This window comes from Phyllostomus hastatus, unplaced genomic scaffold (assembly GCF_019186645.2).
Source record: "Phyllostomus hastatus isolate PE091 unplaced genomic scaffold, TTU_PhHast_1.1 phas_scaffold_78, whole genome shotgun sequence".
Lineage (NCBI taxonomy): Eukaryota > Metazoa > Chordata > Mammalia > Chiroptera > Phyllostomidae > Phyllostomus > Phyllostomus hastatus.
This window is the reverse complement of record NW_025334041.1, coordinates 58,878,784-58,901,846: the sequence shown is the minus strand read 5'-3', so window position 1 is coordinate 58,901,846 and position 23,063 is coordinate 58,878,784. Positions and strand designations below refer to the sequence as shown.

The window sequence follows — 23,063 nt, the reverse complement described above, 5'->3', positions numbered from 1 at the left end:
GACCACACATTGGTGCTCAGGAGGTCTTCCAGTGTAGACTATTCACAAGGCACAGGAAGTAAGTCAGGCTTCAGTTTACCCAGCACTTACCAATGTGAATTTAATCTTTACTTCACATTTAAAGTCAAAGAAGTAGCAGGAGCACTCCTGGAAGACACCACTAAGTTCCTGGAGTGTGCTTGGGGGTCAGTCAAGGATGGCTCTGTTATCACCTCCTGAGGAAGACAATGATTTCCCTGAGCTGAAAGTTCTTGGTCTGAATTGTGGCTCTGTCTCCATCACCTGTGTGTCAGGGCCAAGTTTTCCAAGTCTCTGTCTAGGTCAACGTATTGTGTTGAGTGCTTATTTGTGTGCCAGGGAAAAACTGCATGGACCCAGGAAGGGCTGCAATGAACAGATTGAAGGCTGCTCTCTTCACCATGCCATTTTTTATAAAAATAAGAGCCTCATATCTTGGTAAGCACCAAGTAAGAATACACCAGGTAATAATACATAAACTAAACAGCTCTATAGAAATGAAATATTTTACTGCTGGGACTTTATCCTAAGAACACTAAAACACCAATACAAAAGAACCTATGCACCCCAATGTTCATAGCAGCACAATTTACAATAGCTAGGTGCTGGAAGCAACCTGGATGCCCATCAGTAAATGAATGGATCAAAAACCTATCGTACATTTACACAATGGAATTCTATGCAGCAGAAAGAAAGAAGGAGCTCCTACCCTTTGCAACAGCTTGGATGGAGCTGGAAAGCATTAGGCTAAGCGAAACAAGCCAGGCAGTGAAAGACAAATACCATATTATCTCACCTTTAACAGGAACCTAAACAACAAAACAAAGAAACAAGCAAAATATAACCAAAGACACTGAAGCAGAGGACAGGCTGACATTGACCACAGGGGAGAGAAAAGGGAATTTCAGGGGACAATGGGAAGGGTTTACAGGAACAAATTTAAAGGACACATGGACAAAAACTAGGGGGAGGGTAGTAATGGGAGGGAAGAGAGGAGGGTTGGGTGGGTGGGCTGGATATGGAGTAAAAGAGAGAAAACTGTACTTGAACAATGATTAAAATAAAATTAAAAAAAAAGAAATGAAATATTTTTCATAGTAATGGACCAAATTTGGGTTTCCTACATAGTTATTTGATATGTGAACAGGCATTCTATTTAAATAAAACCAGTGTTCATGATCATTTTTCTTCCACACTTTGCATATTGTTTTTAAACTTGTGCCATGCATGGGAACTTGAGGATGTTACATGGGTTGGCTTGTGTAATGATCACGATTTTTAGTTCTGTATTTGGTGCTTCAACATTTGGGGACTTGCTGACCCTGGAGGGACTGCTCCTCTCAGGGTCAGTCAGTTCCTAGGGATACTAAACAACTCACCTTCCAGTGTACTTTTCATATGGAAACCAACCAATGCAGATCCTAACCACCCCCTCTCCCTTCTGGCTTTCATACTATCCCCCTGCCCTAAAGTGATTACTCCAGGGTTAGAACTGGACAACCTGGACTACTCTGGGCAGCTTCTATAGCACAAAGCCCTGAAATTAGGCACATGAGACAATTCTAAACCTGCTAACCCTGCCTTGCCTGTGCTTTCCAGCAGAAGCCACAATAGAGGCTCTTTGTATTTTTTCTGCTCCTCCTCCATTTAACCTATGCTGATGCTTCCCTATGTGACCCTGCATGATGTACTGTGCCTGCTGGATCTGTGCACATAAATCTCTTCCTTCATGATGACCATTGCCATGTCGGCATGCCTTATTATATTTGATATCCTCAAAACATCTTGGTATGTGGGTATAGGATACCTGTTGTACACAGGTATAGACATTTTATACCAATTCCAGGGAAGGGACAGGTCTGTGCTGTGCATCTGGATATTTAATTTCAACACAGATTTGTGGAAGGCAGCAAAACACTGGGCCTAAGCATGAGTTCAAGGTTAGAATTGGTATAAATGTGGGTCCCTCTTCCTACCTACGCACCTCTGACTTCACTTTCTTATGCATCAATTTCCTCTACTGTTAAGAAGAGACAATGCCAATAGTACCATTTCATAAGGTTCTTGTGAGGATTCAATGAGATGATCAAGGCAAAGACTGAGCCCAGGGCCTGGTACTAAAGAAATCCCCCTGATGAGCTATTTTTTTAAACCAATTGTTCAATGTTTATTGAGAAGTGAGCCTACAAAATCAAATTTGAATTATTATTTTTTCTATTATATTAAACCATATGTTATAGGTTAAAAATGGTTGATTTTTGGTGATTTCATAGGGCTCCATGTTAGCAATTCATTTGTCTCTCTGATGCTTTTTCTTATCTATTATAATTCAAGTTATATTTCATGTTTTCCACAATTACATTGAGAGATTCTTGTCTCAACAAAACCCCTGCTAATTTTGGTTTGTTCAACAGGCTCTGGAAAGTTACTTTTCACTCTTGACTTTAAATTTTCCACTTCCAATAATGTGTGTTTATAGCAGTAACAGTCTCCAAAAATAAAATCACACATAATTTCCACATATTCTTTCAGGCAAACAAACATTGTCTTAACTTGAGGTAGAAATAAAGCCTTGTTAGTTAATTAAAAAAAATCCCAGGTATTCATAATGAAGCCTGACTATTTCCTTGAAACCCTCTGAAAAGTGATCAATGACAGGAAGGTTCAAAGTGATATTCAACAGCATCTTAGAGAGTTGAGGGAATGGAAATTTACAAAGGACAGAACTGCTGCTCACCAGCAATCATGGGATGGTTCCTTTAATTAAGAGTGTGCACAGTTGTCATGGGGACACGTGGGAGCAGCATCCTTTCCCTTCTGTGCATGAAGCTACTTGAGATATGCTGCTCTCCCAACAGCTGGCATTACTTGTGGCCACAGCTCATGCTTCAAGAAAATTCCAAATCACTGCTTATTTTAACTCAAGGACAAAGTTGTCTGGAAAGGGTACCATAAGCAAGAGGAGTGTCACAGAAATTCCTATGGAATGGCATTTAGTATCATGATAGCACAGTATTTCTCCAAGTCCATGACCCCATGGTTCTTTTCCAACTATGCAATCCCAGACTCACCCTCAGGTCTTCTGAACTGGAGGCATTTGATAACACTAACAACATGCATTTTCATAGCTGCCTCACCCCATTACCTACTGTACCTGGGCTGGCATCATGTTGGGTATTCTATGAGGTCACCCTCTTTATCTGGTAGCCAAACGAGCTACCATTTACTTTGCTGGTGTGGTTCACTGAACAATCATCTAAGAAGATTTGGGAGAGCCTTTAGATAAGTCACTTTAGCATGGTCAGGCCTTGGCTTCATCTGTTTTGCTCAGATTTAGGGACCCACTTGGGGAAGAAGACCTTCCAACACTGAGTGGTGGATCCCAACCACTCAGGCAGAAGAGATCCAAGTTGACCATGGAGCCTATCATCCAGGCATAAATGCTGAACACGGCCTGGAAATTGCTTTGGCAGGATCATGCTGCTTAGCACTAGTTACAGCCTTTTAAACAAAGTAAGTATATTTTATGCAAATAACATATAACAAAGGAGTCTCCAAAGCTGGAGGAAAAACTTCTTATTGCCCCAATATTAGGACTTGGTGCCATGGAAACGTTGGGACTAATCTGACTGTGATAACTGAACTTGACAATGGACCCAGACTTAAACAACAGTAATCAAGGAGCACAAGTGAGCACTGCCATCAATTCCCTCATGCCTTTCACCTGCCTACCTACCTTCTCCTTTCTGAGGTTCATCTTTCTGTATGTATTCCTTTGATATTTTTCCTCCTTTCTTCTTTCTACCATTCCCTGTCAACACTTCCTTCTGGTTTTTCCCATCTCTGCTGTTTTATGAAATGCTTGATCTTTCAAAGTTATTTGTTTTGAGTTTCAGAGTATGAGACAAACAAAAGGCAGGTCAGCCTGTGCTAGGTTCCACAGCAGGGCCGTGTGGTGGGACATGTGTCTCTTAGTTTCTGGCATCAGGTCTGCATTCCCATTTTGCAGGCGTCAAAAGTAAAACTGAATGTTTAAGTCTGGTTTGGAGATGCACCAAGCGCTTACACAATTATTTGCTTGGGTAATTTCAGAAAGGACAGCTTTACCACTTAACCTATCCTGCTTGGCAGTTCATCCAGTGTAGATGAGCACAGGCCTAAGGACCAGAGTTATTAAAATATGCTCACAGCAGTGTAGGAAGGGTGGTAAAATTGTAAAATTGTAGAAAGCAAGGTTATGGATCATCATGTCACAATGAAGCCCTGTTTGGCTGTTTGTCGGCCAAGCCTCTTATATATTAACTGTCAATTATTTCCCACAGTAGAACTATTCCATCAGCCTGCAAGTAAATAAATGAATAATGTACATTTCAGTGGGACTTTGCACACTGATATAAACAGGTGTGGAAGTGTGTTCCTCTCTAATGGAAAATAACATTTACAAGCACAAAAAAAACACATCTTGGGGATGAAAAATCCAAATGCAAACATGTAAAGCACAGAATCTCTTGCTTCCTTCCTCCATGGATTCTTATGTCCCTATGTGCATATTTGTATGATAAAAGATGCTGGTGTGATTACATAACAAGTAAAGCTTACCATTGTAAGAGCGAAAATTTCCTACAAATTTTATGTATTCATAAGTTGGAAATTCCTTTGGGTTCAAGCCGCCTCTGAGAAGATGGCAATAAAACTCCAAATCATTGTCAGCTGTGTCATTAAGGAAAAGGGAGAGAAAGAGAACATGAGCATTATACAATGTAAACTAAACAAGTCACATCCTTGTGAAACTCACATGGTGAGAATATTTCTTTAATTGTGATTGACTTTTGGACATGGTATTGTAACCTTTGCACCATAGGTTCCACCCCATAGTTTACAGATATATTGCATTCCATACTTGAACCCAATTAATTGTCTTTGCTCACAGGTGTCTGGTTGGTTATGCCAGCATTAATTAGTGCCACTTGTTTTCAGGGGGTATATTAAAATAATGCAGCTCATACAGAACTGCAGCATTTAATTTAATCTTTTTTGCTTTTCTCTGAGGTAAAATCAGATGAACAATAGGATAAATTCTTCATGGAAAATGGACAAAGGCTTGAACAAGCACAAGGCAGCTTCAGTACCTCCATCAGTGTATCTGCTTCATTAAGTGACAAATGGTTCAGCAGACACCAAGGCCAGACTTGTAGCCAGGTGCCAGTTTAAAAACTTAGAAGCACCATACAAACTGCAAATGTGTATAAATTATCTAATAACAGACTAGGGAGAAGAAAATTTGGATTTCTGACCTAATTATTCAGTTTTAGGCTGGTTATTTGGTATCATACAAATCTAGCATTAAATTGTCCTCCAAAATAAGCAGACTGCTGATTTTTGCACTGTTTATTACTAAAAGACCCTCATGTGAAAAAAGAAATCTCTTGCACTATATGTAAAACAATTTATTATTCCTAAACTCTAGCTTTCAAATTCTTTTTTTAATTATTTCTTTTTTATTTTAATATATTTTATTGATTATGCTATTACAGTTGTTCCATTTTTTCTCCCCTTTTTCCCCTTAGCCCTGTATCCCCCCTCCCACCATCACTGCCCCGACTTAGTTCATGTCCATGGGTCATACATACAAGTTATTTGACTTCTCCATTTCCCATACTATTCTTAACCTCCTCCTATTTTGTATCTATCATTTATGCTTCTTATTCCCTGTACCTTTTCCCCCATTCTCCTTCCACCTCCCCACTGATAACTCTCCATGTGATCTCTATTTCTGTGAATCTGTTCCCGTTCTAGTTGTTTGCTTAGTTTGTTTTGTCTTCTTTTAGGTTCAGTTGTTGATAGTTGTGAGTTTGTTGTCATTTTACTGTTTGAATTTTTTCTATCTTCTTTTCCTTTGATAAGTCCCTTTCACATTTCATATAATAAGGGCTTGGTGTGATGAACTCCTTTAACTTGACTATCTGGGAAGCACTTTATCTGCCCTTCCATTCTAAATGATAGCTTTGCTGGGTAGAATAATCTTGGATGTTGGTCCTTGCCTTTCATGGCTTCAAATACTTCTTTCTAGCCCCTGCTTGCCTGCATTGTTTCTTTTGAGAAATCAGCTGATAGTCTTATGGGAACTCCCTTGTAGGTAACTGTCTCCAAGAGAAAACTCTTGCTGCTTTTAAGATGCTCTGCTTGTCTTTAATCTTGGCTAATGTAATTATGATGTGCCTTGGTGTGTGCTTCCTTGGGTCGACCTTTTTTTGGGACTCTCTGGGCTTCCTGGACCTTCTGGAAGTTGATTTCCCTTGCCATATTAGGGAAGTTCTCCATTATGTTTTCAAATAGGATTTTGATTTCTTGGTCTTCCACTTCCTCTTCTCCTTCTGGCACCCGTATGACTCAGATGTTGGAACGTTTAAAGTTTCCCAGAGGGTTCCTAAGCCTCTCCTCATTTTTTAAAAAATTCTTGTTTCTTCATTCTGTTCTGGTTGAATGTTCATTTCTTCCTTCTGCTCCAAACTGTTGACTGTGAGTCCTGGTTTCCTTCCCTTCACTGTTGGTTCCCTGTATATTTTCCTTCATTTCACTTTTCATAGACTTCACTTTTTCCTGTGTTTTGAGACCATACTCAGCCATATCTGTGAGCATCCTGATTACCAGTGTTTTGAACTCTGCATCTGATAGGTTGGCTATCTCTTCCTCACTTAGTTGTATTTTTTTCTGGAGCTTTGATCTGTTCTTTCACTTGGGCCATATTTTTTTTGTCTCTGTGTGCCTGTCATGTAGTTAGGGGCAGAGCCTTAGGTGTTCACCAGGGTCGGGCAACTCAGGTCACTGCATTGTGGCACTGTATGTGGGGGAGGGGCCTGAGAGGGAACAATGCCTCTTGCTCAGTTCTCAGCTGGCTTTCAGTCACTCCCAACTACCCACAAACAAACTGGGCTCTTCTGGTGCTGATTCCCTGGTGGGTGGTTTTGTGATATTCTAGGACCCTGTGGGTCTCTCCAGTGAATTCTCCTGTGAGGCTGGGAGTATCTCCTGCTGCCTCAACCCCCACAGGATTTTTTTCAATCAGAGATTTTAAGGCTCTATTTCCCCACACTGGAACCCTGTCTTGCTCCTCAGTTGTTCCTCCTGGTTTATCTGCAGGCAAATGTGGGACTGCCCATTCAGCAAGCTGCTGCAAAGTGTGTCTACCTATGCCTCCTTCTTAGCCAGAAGTGTCAAATTTTCTGTATAAAAATTAAATGTCTTACATATTCCAAACTCCAGTTGTAGCTCTAATCTTAAAATATACTGCTGAGGGTCTTGGATATGTTCTGAGTCACAAGGAAAATTATTCTTAAAATTAGTCCTCCCTTCTTAATTTATCTAACCTTTGAACACTAAAATTTTTATCTTTGTACATGGTAAAACTGGTGAAGTTAAACTTACATTTTAAGTATCCTGGGGAGGGGGAATCTGTCACAAGCACATGGGAAGAGAGCATCTTATAAACTTCTGAATGTTCTTGTTCTGGAAGGAAATTTAATAAATTTTGATCCATGACATCTGACTGAAAAATAAAGAACAAAGGTATACACACAATAAATATGAAAAACAAGAGCAAAAGCAAAAACTAAACACTCATGAAAATTCAGAACTATTTTCAGAAATGCAAAATTCAATATCTGATTTTTGGTGAAGACCTTTAATCTCTCACTGTAATTTTGAATTGTAACCTAAAGGTTTTACTTACTCAAATGCACATGTGCTATTGCCTATGGACCCAGCAAGAAGTAAGAGTGAAGCAGACAAACATGCAGAGTCCTCTTCATGCTTGAAGAGCCCCATCTGCTCACATCCTCCCTCCTAGTCAGGGGAGCATGGCCAGTGTGGGTAAGGTGGAGACCCAGTGCAAGGTCAATCATGCATTTGAAGGGTTCTGAGGAGCTCAGTGGGGTTCCTTTTCTGACCTTTATGCCTGCAGGTGGCTGCCTGTTTACTTCTTAAATGTCTATAGTTGAAAGAATTGCACTTTTTCTTCTAAGTGCCTGAGCATCGTAGATACAAAATAAATACAATGTTGAGTCTAGATAGCACTGACCAATAGAACTGTCTGTGATGAGGGAAATGGTCCATAATCTGTGAGTTCATTATGGAAGCCACTAGCCACATGGCTACTGAGCTCTTGAAATATGGCTTGTATGACTGAAGCCTGAATATTTAATTGTATTTAATTTTAATTATTTGAATGGGAATGTTAATAGCCACACATGGCTATGGCTATGGCTCCCAGATTGGATAGTGGAAGTGGAAGCTCCTAGTGGAGACAGATGATAGGTATGTCTATATCACTTCCTTTTATACTCACTCCCTCAGTAAACTTACCCCTTCTTACAGCTTAAAACGCGATCTGTGTACATTCATAAATGTGTGTATCTAGGCACCTCTCTCTTGTGTGCCTTGGCTTAACCTTCCAACTGCCCCTTAGATGCCCCCTGGGGACTAAAGATTCACATAGATCCCCAACATCATCATTCCTTTTCACCCATACTTCTCCCCTTGTCTTCTCTGGTCTCTCATATGTGGTATTGCCATCCAGTTACTCACTCATGCCAGACACCCAGGTGGAACCCTTTGCTTCTCCTCTCCCAACCTCATCTTTACATCCAAACAGTCTTAAAGTCCTGTGAAATTTTCTTCCCACCAGTTTTCTCAGATCTACTCACTTTTTCATACATATGGCCTCTGTGCTAATCCAAACCACCACCATCTTTTGTCTGGGGAAAGAACTGGCTAAACTGGTCTTCCTATTCCAACCTCTGTCCTTGTCCAATTCATTTTTCAAAAGGAGCCTTAGCAAGACCAAGTTACCAACTTGCTTAAAACCACCTATGGGCTTCCAGATGTTCCTGGGATGAAGTCTAACCCATCTCAATTCACTGTAGGGCTCCCACACCAGCCATCTACCTGCTTCGCTCTGGCACTTCTGCCAGCTACATCTTCCTTTTCTGCAGTTTGTCAGGTTTGTTTTTCTGTCAGGACTTTCCTCCAGGCTCTACCCTCTGGCTGGAATATTCTGCACCATCTCCTCTTGTTCAGCTAACTCTTCAGGCAACTGCTTTGAAGCCATGTCCCCTGAGAAGCTACTCATGACAGCCCCTCATCCAGAATGGTGCCCTCACCCTGACTTCTTGAGCTTCTGTACCCTTGCTACACTTGCTAGGTCATTCTTCAATTGTCAGTATGTCTTCATCTAAAGGGGAAGGCCTGTGAGGGACTGACCCTCATTGTGGCAATGAAGCCGAGAGGTTGGGTTTGAAGAATGGCTCTGCTCCCTCCAAGCTACAATTTGCTCAACTAGAAGATGAGGAACCTGAGGTGAAATGAACTGACTTGAACATTTACAACAGGGGTGTCAAACTCATTTTCACCAGGGGCCACATCAGCCTCATGGTTGTCTTCAAAGGGCTGAATGTAGAGCTCTTTTCTCCTAGTTAAGGAGTAGGTACATTTATACGGCTCTAAAATTACACTTTGAAGGCAACAGTGAGGCTGATATGGTCCCAGTGAAAATGAGTTTGGCATCCCTGATCTATAAGAACTGGAGGAACAACAACAAATAAAGCCCAGAGTGAGTATAAGGAAGCATATAATAAAAATCAGAGACAAATTCAATGACATAGAGATAAAAGAACAATCCTAAGGATCAATACATACAACAGTTGGTTCTTTGAAAAGAGAAACAAAATCAATGAGCCTTTAACCTGAATCATCAAGGAAAAAAGAGAAAGGACCCAAATAAATAAATCAGAAACAAAAGAGAAGAAATTACAACTGATCCCACAGAAATAGAAAGGATTGTAAGGAATTACTGTAAACAACACTATGCCAAGAAATTGGAAAACCTAGATGAAATGGACAAATCTCTAGAAAATATAATTTTCTAAAACCAAATGAAGAAGAAGCAGACAGCCTGAACAAACCAATAATAACCAGTGAAATTGAAGCAATAATCAAAGAGCTCCCAGCATTCAAAAGCCCTGGACTGGATGGTTTCACAAGAGAATTTTACAAAACATTTTAGGAAGAGCTAACCCTTTTGCTTCAGAGACTATTCTAAATAATCCAAGAAGATGGAAGACTGCCAAACTCTTTTTCTGAGGCCAGCATCACCCAAATCCTAAAACCAGATGACAACACAACAAAGAGAAAAAACTACAGGCCAATATCGCTGATGAACATAGATGCTAAAATCCCCAACAAAATACTGGAAAACCACATACAGAAATACACTGAAAAGATTATACACCATGATCAAGTGATATTCATTCCAGGGATGCAAGGATAGTACAATATTCACAAATCAATAAATATAATACATCGCATAACCAAAAAGAAAGACAAAAATCACATGATCATATGAATAGATGCAGAAAAAAGCATTTGATAAGGTACAGCAACCATTTGTGACAAAAACACTCAGCAAAGTGAGAGTAGAGGGAGCGTATCTCAACATAATAAAGGCTATAGACAAGAAACCTACAGCCAACATCATAATGAACATGCAAACTTAAAAGCTTTCCCACTAAGATCAGGAACAAGACAAGGGTGTCTGCTTTCACCACTTCTATTCAACATAGTATGGAAGTCCTAGCCACAGTGATCAGATGAGAAAAAGAAATGAAAGGCAACCAAATTGGAAATGAGGAAGCAAAACTGTCATTGTTTGCAGATGACATGAGAGTGCACATAGAAAACCCTACAGACTCTACCAAAAAAAGGCTCAACCTCATAAATGAATCTGGCAAAATGGTGGGATACAAAGTCAACATTTAGAAATCAAAGGCATTTTTTGTGCACCAACAATGAAATATTAGAAACAGAAATTAGGAAATAAAAACAACTCCATTTGCTACAGCAAAAAGAAAAATAAAATACCTAGGAATAAACCTAACCAAGGACGTATAATACTGTTCTCAGAAAACCACACAACACTGAAGAAAGAAATTAAGGAAGACACAAATAAATGGAAGCATATACTGTGTTCATGGATAGGAAGAATTATCATCAAAACGTCCATACAACACAAAGCAATTTATAGATTCAGTGCAATCCATATTAAAACTATGAATGACATATTTCACAGATACAGAACAAACATTTCAAAAATTTATATGGAACCATAGATGACCCTGAATAGCTACAGCTATTCTGAGAAAGAACAACAAAGTAGGAGGGATCAAAATACCTAATTTTAAACTACATTACAATGGCATGGTAACCAAAACAGTCTTGTACTGGCATAAGAACTGACACATAGATCAATGGAACAGAACAGAGAGCCCAGAAACAAACAAACCCAAATCTCCATGGTCAATTAATATTTGACAAAGGGGGCAGAAGCATAAAATGGACTAAAAATAGTCTCTTCAATAAATTGTGTTGGGAGAACTGGACAGCTACATGCAAAAAATTGAACTTTGATCAGCAACCTACTATATACCCAAAATAAATCCAAGGTGGATAAAAGGTTTAAATGTAAGCCATGACACCATTAAAGTCCTTCAGGAGAGCATAGGCAGGAAAATCTCAGATATTCCATGCAGTAATATTTTCACTGATATGTCCCCTAGAGTAAGGAACATAAAGGAAAGAATAAACAAATAGGATCTCATCAAAATAAAAAGCTTCTGAATGGCTAAAGAAAACAGCATTAAAATGAAAAGAGAGCCAACTGTATGGGCAAAAATATTTGCCAATGATATCTCACACAAGGGTTTAATCTTCAAAATATATAAAGAACTCACACGATTCCTCTCTAGGAATACAAACAACACAATTATAAAATGGGCAAAGGACTTGAACAGACACTTCTCCAAGAAGGACATACAGAGGGCCCAGAGACATATGACAAGATTCTCAGCATCACTAGCCATCAGAGAGATGCAAATTAAAACCACGATGAGATACCACTTCACACCAGTCAGAATGGTCATCATAAACAAAGCAACAAGCAACAAGTGTTGGAGAGGCTGAGGAAAAAAGGGAAACCTTGTGCACTGTTGGTGGGATTGCAGACTGGTACAACCACTATGGAAAACAGTATGGAACTTTCTCAGAAAACTAAAAATGGAGCTGCCTTTTGACCTGGCAATTCCACTGCTAGGATTATATCCTAAGAACCCTGAAATACCAATCCAAAAGGACCTATGCACCCCAATGTTCATAGCAGCACAATTTCCAATAGCCAAGTGATGGAAGCAAACCAAGTGCCCACCAGTAAATGAATGGATCAAAAAACTATGGTACATTTACATAATGGACTTCTATGCAGCAGAAAAAAAGATGGAGGTCCTACCCTTTGTGACAGCATGGATGGAACTGGGGAGCATTATGCTAAGTGAAGTAAACCAGGCAGTGAAAGACAAATACCATAGGATCTCACCATTAGGAGAAACCTAATCAACAAAAGGAACAAACAAGCAAGTATAGCCAAAGACACTGATATTGAGAACAGGCTGACAGTGATCAGAGGGGAGAGAGGAGGGGCTAATGGGGGAAAAAAGGTGAAGGCTTTGCAGGAACAACTATACAGGACACATGGACAAAACCAAGGGCAAGTGGAAACAGAGGAGGGCAGTGGGGATGGTTGGGCTAGAGGGGGAAGGGTGGGGAGAATAAGCAAAAAACTGTACTTGAACATCAATAAAATTTAAAATTTCTTAAAAATTTTTTAATGATTATGCAATTACAGTTGTTCCATTTTTTCTCCCCTTTTTCCCCTCAGCCCTGTATCCCCCCTCCCACCATCACTGCCCCGACTTAGTTCATGTCCATGGGTCATACATACAAGTTATTTGACTTCTCCATTTCCCATACTATTCTTAACCTCCTCCTATTTTGTATCTATCATTTATGCTTCTTATTCCCTGTACCTTTTCCCCCATTCTCCTTCCACCCCCCCACTGATAACTCTCCATGTGATCTCTATTTCTGTGAATCTGTTCCCGTTCTAGTTGTTTGCTTAGTTTGTTTTGTCTTCTTTTAGGTTCAGTTGTTGATAGTTGTGAGTTTGTTGTCATTTTACTGTTTGAATTTTTTCTATCTTCTTTTCCTTTGATAAGTCCCTTTCACATTTCATATAATAAGGGCTTGGTGTGATGAACTCCTTTAACTTGACTATCTGGGAAGCACTTTATCTGCCCTTCCATTCTAAATGATAGCTTTGCTGGGTAGAATAATCTTGGATGTTGGTCCTTGCCTTTCATGGCTTCAAATACTTCTTTCTAGCCCCTGCTTGCCTGCATTGTTTCTTTTGAGAAATCAGCTGATAGTCTTATGGGAACTCCCTTGTAGGTAACTGTCTCCAAGAGAAAACTCTTGCTGCTTTTAAGATGCTCTGCTTGTCTTTAATCTTGGCTAATGTAATTATGATGTGCCTTGGTGTGTGCTTCCTTGGGTCGACCTTTTTTTGGGACTCTCTGGGCTTCCTGGACCTTCTGGAAGTTGATTTCCCTTGCCATATTAGGGAAGTTCTCCATTATGTTTTCAAATAGGATTTTGATTTCTTGGTCTTCCACTTCCTCTTCTCCTTCTGGCACCCGTATGACTCAGATGTTGGAACGTTTAAAGTTTCCCAGAGGGTTCCTAAGCCTCTCCTCATTTTTTTAAAAAAATTCTTGTTTCTTCATTCTGTTCTGGTTGAATGTTCATTTCTTCCTTCTGCTCCAAACTGTTGACTGTGAGTCCTGGTTTCCTTCCCTTCACTGTTGGTTCCCTGTATATTTTCCTTCATTTCACTTTTCATAGACTTCACTTTTTCCTGTGTTTTGAGACCATACTCAGCCATATCTGTGAGCATCCTGATTACCAGTGTTTTGAACTCTGCATCTGATAGGTTGGCTATCTCTTCCTCACTTAGTTGTATTTTTTTCTGGAGCTTTGATCTGTTCTTTCACTTGGGCCATATTTTTTTTTGTCTCTGTGTGCCTGTCATGTAGTTAGGGGCAGAGCCTTAGGTGTTCACCAGGGTCGGGCAACTCAGGTCACTGCATTGTGGCACTGTATGTGGGGGAGGGGCCTGAGAGGGAACAATGCCTCTTGCTCAGTTCTCAGCTGGCTTTCAGTCACTCCCAACTACCCACAAACAAACTGGGCTCTTCTGGTGCTGATTCCCTGGTGGGTGGTTTTGTGATATTCTAGGACCCTGTGGGTCTCTCCAGTGAATTCTCCTGTGAGGCTGGGAGTATCTCCTGCTGCCTCAACCCCACAGGATTTTTTTCAATCAGAGATTTTAAGGCTCTATTTCCCCACACTGGAACCCTGTCTTGCTCCTCAGTTGTTCCTCCTGGTTTATCTGCAGGCAAATGTGGGACTGCCCATTCTGTCAGGCAGTGCTTTTTGTTGTTCTCTCTGTCCCAGCTGCCCATCTCCATTCCTCTTACAGGTCTGGATGAATGTTTCTCCTTTAAGTCTTTGGTCGGCAGACTTCCGTACAGTTTGTTTTTATGGCAGTTCTCATTATTTTTTTCTTTTTAAATTTGTTGTTCTTTGTTTGGTTGTGTGAGGAGGAAAAATGTATTTACCTACACCTCCATCTTGGCTGGAAATACTGATGTTCTTAATTTTGTTAAGCCCATTCCATTTAGTTTTTAAAAAGATGACTAATACAGATAACAGTAGTCTTTCTTTTTAAGGACAATACAGATACTTGAACATAGTTAGTAAGTCACCCCACAGTCTTTTCTTCAACGGCCAGTCAATTAGTGTCTCTTGATGATAGGTATGGCAGAGAGCAGGGTTTTTGGCTCCCAGGAAGGTCAGAGGACTATGGGGGACCTTAGGCTACAGGTTCTGCACAGAATGAAAGGACACTGAATGGAGCTGAGGGAAGTTGGGCTATAGGGGTATGGTCCCTAGGGGCTTGTGTCAATACATGTAAAGGGCTCATAGCAAGCTCTTTATGTGTATTTGTTATTATGTTAGTATTATGCCATTTCCATGTGCTGAAAACCAACACATAATGATAATTTGAAAATTTAAACCCTACTGCTTACAGAAGAGTAAATTACACCTGCAATTGAATTCTTTCTTGAATAAGCTGAGCTCTGTTTATTAAAAGAATCTCAATTATGGAGACAAGGGAGGGAATGCACCATCTTCGGTCATCTTCATAGCCAGATTACATTGTTAGAAACATCATTTACCTGTTCAAGGAGGAAGGGTCTCTAACCTAACTTACTGATATGTCTGTGACTTAAATGCCTATCCTAAATTCCAAATCGCACATCTTTCATGTTTTCTGTTAAGGCACCTTGAGAGTTTGGGGCCCATAAGAAAGTGCTAGGAGACAGGAAGCAGATTCCTTTCTCCCTGTAACCCAGCAGCATCAGTTCCATTGCACCCAGCAGGATTAAGTGAGCCTGTGCAGGCAGCACAGGAAGCTTGTTGGCTGAGGTGGAGGTGGGCTGGGCAAACACTTAGTTCAGGAATGTCCCTAAGGGCTCCAGCAGTTCTGGCTGGAGACTTGTGTTGGCTGCCAACAGAGGGGGTGATGAGGAGATGTCCTGGAGAAGCCTCCTAGTGAAAAAGGCAGGAATGGGCTCAGGGAGTCAGGCAGTGCCTGGGTCTCCCTCAGGAACCATGAAGGTGTATTTGATAGGCTTTTTTTCCATATAGATTCAGAATAAAACTGATGGCCAAACAGTAAACCTTTCAGAAGACTGTATAGAGAATAGCTTTGATTGTGGAATAGTGATGAATTAATTAAGATATGAAAAATACCAACTACCAAGAATCTCTGTTGATTAAAAGAACCTAAAAAGAAAGTCAACAGAAAGTCACAAAGTGAGTAAAGATATTTGGGATGGGTATATCTGTGGTGTAAGGTCTAAAACTAATGTTCAATGTTGTATGCTTCTTTATCATCTGGCAAATAGGGAGGGCCTTGACTGGCCTAAAAGGAACCTCCTTTCTGTACTCCATCCCTGGGGATAAAGTCCCCAGCTGAACAACCCTCTTTTCAAAGGGACCAACCATAGTTCCAGCTTATCCCTGAGTGGGAGATTTAGTCCTCTGCCAGCTTGCAGAATTATTCAAACAAGCCAATATTGTTGGGGACTGCCCTGCCTGGTTTCAGATGCTGTGACCCCCCACATGGCTAAGGCTAAGTAAAAGACCTTAGGACCATAAGCCACCAAGGAGACAAAGTTTATTTTCCTGGCAGGGGTGCCACTTCTGCCCCTTTTTACTTCACCCTGCTTGGCTCTGGGTGGATGACTGGTTAGCCAATGATGGGTAAGATTCCTCAAGGGAGGGATGGCTTAAGACAGGCAGAGTCATCATGGGGCCCTCAGAAGGACTTGAGGGGGCTATAGAAAAAGGGGGTGATGGGCTCTCACCCGTCAGCTTTGACATGGCCTGAGGTCTCATTCTGTCTGTAAAAAGTCTGATCTCTCAGTTGCTGGCATCCCCCACCTGATTCAGGCCTGAAACAATGCCAGTGTGGTACAGCCCTGTGCTGGAAAAGGTGGTTCCCTGGGGCAATTAGGCCTAAGGAATAATGCACAAAATCCTGTGAAAACTGCTTTTCTAAGAATGCTCTCAGTTTTTTGATAAGGGTCCAAGCATGAAATGAGTTTGTTTCCCAAAGTTTTATGATCCTTTAGCTAACTGACCCTGGCTCAGAATAAGCCCTCAGAGTTCTTTGAATATTATCTATTGTTTGATCATTACTGCCCAACAATGACTGATGAACTTTACCTATATTCCTGTGAATATTTAACCCAATAAAAGCCCATTGAGGTACAGGCTCAAGGCCCTTTTCATTTGAGAGATTGGCCACTTTTGCTCCCCAATCTGATCATGTCTTTGTAGAATTATTCTCATCAGTGGCAGATGGGGGGGCTCTGTGGGTGGAGCACCCCCTCAACAATATCACCTCAGACAGCACTGTACTGTCTTGTTATTACACAGATTTCCTCTCACAGCTCCTGCTGGGCCACTCTATTCTGGAGTGCAGCCCAGGTGGTCCTATATCCTCCTCCCCTGGCTGTGAATACATGTGACTAATAAAGACCTGTTCATCTCATGTATGTCAGGACTAGTGTTGAGAAAATAAAGAGAATACTTACAAATCATAACAAGAAAAAACCCAGACACCAAGTAGGAAAATGGCAAAATATCTGAACAAGCACTCCACAAAAGAGGAAATTCAAATGGCTACAAGCATGTGCAAAGACATTCAGTCTCATTAGTAACTGAAAGAAAAGCAAATTAAACCTCCAGAAGACATCTTCACACACTAGACTGATAAGAACTAGCAAGTTTGACAACACCAAGTCCCACTGCTGTGGCACTCCCGCTGTGGAGGGTAAACTGGTGCAAGCAGCAGACCATCTAGAATTATCTGTAAGGGTGAAGGTGTCCACATCCTGCTCTTTAAGGGAGGCTTGCAAACCTTCCCTAGGAGATTTGCATAGAATATTCCTGGAAGCACTATCTCAGTTCCAAACCAGGATGGGCATGGAATTGCACATATTCCTATGAAGGAACACTATGCAGTAATGACAGCAAATGGGTGACAGCTGCCATTAGAGTGGGAGGTGGTGAATCTCACAATGTTGAGCAAAAGAAGTTTAAAAGAAGACATATTCTGTGATTCCATTTACATCAAGTTAAGCAAAGGCAATACAGCATGTCCTCGAATAACACTGCAAAACCATCCACGTAACTAAATCCTCAAGGAACATTAAAATATTTAATAACTCATTATGCATGGCATAACATCTTTAAGGCATTAGATTCTTTCAAACGTGCCTTTCCATGTATAGCAGATCCTTGGTCAACATCCTTTCATTCAAGGTCATTTTGTTATAACGTTTTGTAATGATGGCACTGTTGGTGTGAAGTGTACATGATCTCCCTATGTCTGTGTGGGTTTTCTTCAGGGACTCTGGGTTCCTCCCACACCCCAAAAATGTGTATGTGATGTTAATTGGCCCTGTGACAGAAGGGCATCCTGTCCAGGGTTGGCTCCAGCCACCATGACCCTCGACTGGAATTAGATGGTTTGAAAACAAGGACTTTACTTGTTTTTATTAATTTTTCTTCAATGTGTGTATAGTTCACATTTATTTCAATGTTTAATATCTGAAGTGCTTTGGGTCTTTATTTAGAAGTTTGGTGATATTTTTGTGACCAGAAATATGCCACAGGAACTTAACTTTTGTTTATATTAATTTGCCTATGATATAGTTGGTTTCACTATATGATGTTTTGCTTAAAGTCACAGTTTTCAAAGACCTATCAGTGATGTTAAGTGAGGACCTACTGTACTAAATTACAGTGATTAGTGATAAATTAAAAGTTGGTAAAACTACAAAGAAAAACAAAGAAACAATGAGTTTATCTTAAAATCATTTTCTGCTTTGAGCTGTTTTTTTTTTTTCTGTCAAAATGGAAAAGAAAGTTCTAGGATATTTCATTAGGAAATTACTATACAAAAATCTATCATGTAACTTTTTGCTATGTCTAAGTTTCTAATAGTAGGAAGGAAACAGACTTTAAGCCTGGTCATCTCAAAGAAAAAAAAACAAAACAAAGAATTCTTGCTGCTCTTTATTGCCCTCCCTACTCCCAGCCACCTACTCCAATCACTGATGGCTCTCCAATCCTAGGCCCCAAAAGGGACAGTTTCATAGTATCAAAGAATTCCAAGCCCTGGCATTCCAGCCTATGATACTAACACAGTGCACTGCTGTGGGGCCCACGACTTCCTGTCTTCCTGATCACACTGTGTCTCTGCCTCCCCTCTATGGCCAGCTCTCCCATGAAGACTGACCACTGTCTTTCAAGTACTCATTCTCTCCCTAACCACCCACCTCACCTGAGAACATGAGATTTTCCTCTGTTTTATACAGAATTCTAAGTAGTGGTTAAGCATCAAGTCCTAGAGTCCAAGTGCCTGAGTTCAAATCCTAGGCCCATCACTTGTTGGCTGTGGGACCTTAACCTCTCTGGGCCTCAATTTCCTCATCTTTGAAGTGGGGCAAATATCTACTTCATAGGGTCATTGTAAAGATCAATAGGATAAGGAAAGCAATTGTGATATAGCTCTAGCTCTGTGCCAGCCCCTGTTCCAAGTGCTTTACTCCTCCTAAAACATGCAAGGGACACTTAATGGTGCCTGGTATATAGTAAGTGCTCGGTAGGTGTTATCTATTTTTCTATTAGCCTCTAATGGCTTAACAGGTGAAATCTTACCACGAAATTACAAACTCTTAAGGAAAATAATCTCATATGGGTTTTTTTTTTATATGGGTCTTTTGAATCACTAGTCATCTGTGGACATGTTCTGGGTGTTCTGAGCTCATGCTGAGTAATAAAAAAGTCTCAATAAAAGTGACCTAAACCGATAGTTCTTGGGGGGGGGGTCCTAAGATGGTGGCTTAGTTGGAGGAATCGTGAACCCCTTCCTCTGTGCAGGGGAGAAAAACTCGCAGATCGGAGGAACAGAGCAAGGGGCATAGGATATCAAAATATTTATGAAAACAGGACATCAAAAATTATAGCAGACATTGGAAAACCAGATGGTAAAGAGACTGCTTCAGGACAACAGGGACCCAGGGATCAGCGCAGGGACCAGGGGGGTTGCAGTCCCCAGGCCCAGTGCTCCGGGGTCTGCCTCAGGGCACCCGGGAGAGTAGAGTCATCACTTCCTCCCCGGACTAGGGGGGCTGAGCAACACCAAGGAAGACCTTGTTGCTTGAAGGCACAGAGAGGGGAGTTGGACTGGGAGACAGTCTCGAAGAGCTGCTGACACCCAAGCACAGCCCTGGGAAGGGGTGAGTTCCCCCAGCCGGCTGGATAGAGGCGGCCTGGAAGTGCGCTCACTTCCCAACACCGGTGGGAGTGTTGATTTGTGGAAAACACAGACCTGGAAGCCCTGAATAGGAAAGGGCACAAGGGTTCGCTGGTTTCTGGAGACCGAGGTAGTGAACTCGGGGAAGCGCGTGCCCCTTCGGGATTCTCGATTCTCGCGCTGTGAACCCGGAAGACATGCTGCGCTTTGGGGGTTCCTGGAACTGGCAACGGGGAAGTTGGTAGAAGTGTGCACCCCTTCACAATCCCTGGAGCTTGCGCTGTGAATCCAGAAAAGATGTGGGTGCTTCCCGAGAGCATAGAGCCCGCTGCGGTGAAATTTGGGGGAAGGGCGTGTCTCCTTGCGATCCCTGGAGCTTGCACCAAGAACCTGGAAAAGACGCTGGAGCTCTGTGGGGCCCCAGAGCCCGGGAGACCATGGCAGTGAGCTCCAGAGAGTGTGCTTGGGAGCACCCAGGGTCCTGCAGGGGGAAGTCAGATTGGATCTGAGGAGAGCGCCCTGCTGGCCCTGGGGACAGTACCTGAGAGACTGACTGAGTTTTGATAGGGAAGAGTGATAAACATTGGAAAGGCCCCTCAGCCTGCTGAAGCCAGCAAGACCAGAAAAACTTATCTGGCCAGTTAGAAACCAACAAGAGATGTTTTTCTGGGGTTTTTTTTTGGCTGTTGTTGGTTGATTGTTTGATTTTATCTTTTTTTTTTTAAGTGACTTTTTATTTTTTAATTCTTATTATTTTTATACCTCTCAATCCCTTATGTTACTCTTCCTTTCATCCTAGTATTATTCCTTCCACTCCAAATTTATCTCTCCTGCATTCCACTTTCTGCTTTTTTCCCCCTTTTGTTTCTGAGCTTGCAAGTTATTGCAAATTTGTATTATTTTTTCTCACTTTTCCTGACATTTTTTAATTTTAATAGTATTTTGGTGTTCTTCTTCTTTATGTATAATCTTCTTTGCTTGGCTGGTTATACTGTCATTTGATAGGTGCCCCCTGTTATCTCAGTCACAGTGTGTTGATAATTTTCTATTCTTCATTTGTGATCCAATAGTGTACCTCTCAAGGTTCTATACTCCTTATTCTTGTTATCTAGATCTCATAGATTTTGCCACATGATTGTTACATTAATATTACTGTGAATAAGACCTAGTTCATACAATTGTAAATACTACTCAACACCCCCACCTGATCTCAGCCCACTTCGCAATTTCCTCAACCATATTATTGTGGGGGTTGTCTCTATTCACACACTACTCCTATTTACAAATCTTTATTCACACCCTACATCAGAATCTGACCTCCCATAGCCTCACAGCTTTCTAGATCCAACTAACAATCCTTTTGGCCCCAATAAGAGTCTTATCTTCTTTCCATCCTTTCTAAAACATGGCTAGTCGGGGGGAAGATCACGGTTGACACTATAAGTAGCCAAAGGATCTACCATCTCTTCTCTACCGGCTACTAATGTAAATATCATAGAATACTGTTTTGCTGTCTTAAACCATTTTGCCTTACTCCTTGAACTGATCACACAAAAGAGTGGGGGGAAGCTGTGAGCACCAGGATACCAGAAGGAGGCTGCACCACTGAATCTCACAAGTATTCTACCACAGAAGTTCACACCATAATCACAGGGAGCGAAAACAGATCAATTTAAGAAACAGAGACGAACAAGAAGAATCTCACGAGCAATGAGAAAACAAAGAAACAATCCCCAAATGAAGAGAAAGAAGGAAGCCTCAGAAAAAATGCTAAATGAAATAGAGGCAACTCAACTATCAGATATTGAGTTCAAAACAATGATTATCAGGAAGCTCAATAAGCTCACAATGAGCTACCAGAAACTACAGGGGAACTACAACGAACTCAATGAAAACTATATCGACATGAAAAAGGAAATAGAATATCAACAAGGGCTAAGAGGAAATGAAGAATACAATCTCAGAACTGAAGAATACAGTAGAAGGAATAAAAAGCAGGATTGATAAAGAAGATGGGGCCAGTGAATTGGAGGACAAAGTAGGAAAAAACACCCAGAAAGAGCAAGAAAAGGAAAAGAAGCTCAGAAAGAATGAAGTGGGATTAAGAGAAATGCAAGAAAATATGAAATGTAATAATATCTGTATAATAGGGATACCAGATGGAAAAGAAGAAGAGCAAGAGATAGAAAACCTATTTCAAAAAGTAATGATGGAAAACTTCCCTAATTTGATGAGAGAAAAAGTCACACAAATCAGGAAACACAGAGAGCCCCAATCAAGAGGAACCCAAAGAGGCCCACCTCAAGGCACATCATAATTAAAATGGCAAAATTTCAAGACAAAGAGAGAATCTTAAAGGCAGCAAGGGAAAAACAGGAATTAACATACAAGGGAGCCCCAATAAGGCTAACAGCTGACTTCTCAATGGAAATGCTCCAAGCCAGAAGAGAATGGCAAGAAACATTCCAAGTAACGAGAACCAGAGGTCTGCAACCAAGGCTACTTTACCCATCAAGGCTCTCAATCAAGATAGAAGACCAAAAATGATCCTTCCCAGACAAAACAAGTCTAAAAGAACGCACCTCCACCAAACCAGCTCTGCAAGAGATGCTAAATGGAATGCTTTAAGGAAAGGAAGGAAAAGAGAGAGAGAGAGAGAGAAGAACACACGTATATAAAAGGCAATGAATAAGTACCTATCAATAATAACCTTAAATGTAAATGGATTAAATGTTCTAATCAAAAGACATAGAATAGCTGAATGGATAAGAACACATGACCCACACATATACTGGCTACAAGAGACCCACCTCAGGATAAAAGACCTACACAGGCTGAAAGTGAAGGGCTGGAAACAAATTTTCCAAGCAAATGGACAGGAAAATAAAGCCGGGGTAGCAATACTCATATCAGACAAAATAGACTTCCAAAAAGGCCACAAAGAGAGTCCCAGAAGGTCACTTCATAATACTCAAGGGAAGAATCCACCAAGAAGACATAAACATTGTAAACCTATATGCCCCCAAAATAGGAGCACCCAAATACATAAACAAAATCTTAGAGGATTTCAAGAAAGATATTGAGAGCAACACAATTACAGTGGAGGATTTTAACACACCACTGTAAAAAAATGATAGATCTTCCAAACAAAATATCAACAAAGATATTGTGGCATTGAACAATGCCCGACATGAAATGGACTTAACTG

At 40.9% G+C, this 23,063-nt stretch overlaps 1 protein-coding gene across 1 annotated transcript in view; it reads right to left on the bottom strand.

The window, feature by feature from the left end:
- NPAS2 (neuronal PAS domain protein 2) overlaps positions 1-23,063 on the bottom strand; it is a 110,443-nt gene that overhangs the window by 35,618 nt on the left and 51,762 nt on the right. The window contains exons 5-6 of the mRNA XM_045827684.1: positions 7,444-7,564; positions 4,618-4,728 (exon numbers count right to left, since the gene is read on the bottom strand). Coding sequence (XP_045683640.1) covers positions 4,618-4,728; positions 7,444-7,564 — 232 coding nt within the window. The remainder of the gene's footprint in view (positions 1-4,617; positions 4,729-7,443; positions 7,565-23,063) is intronic.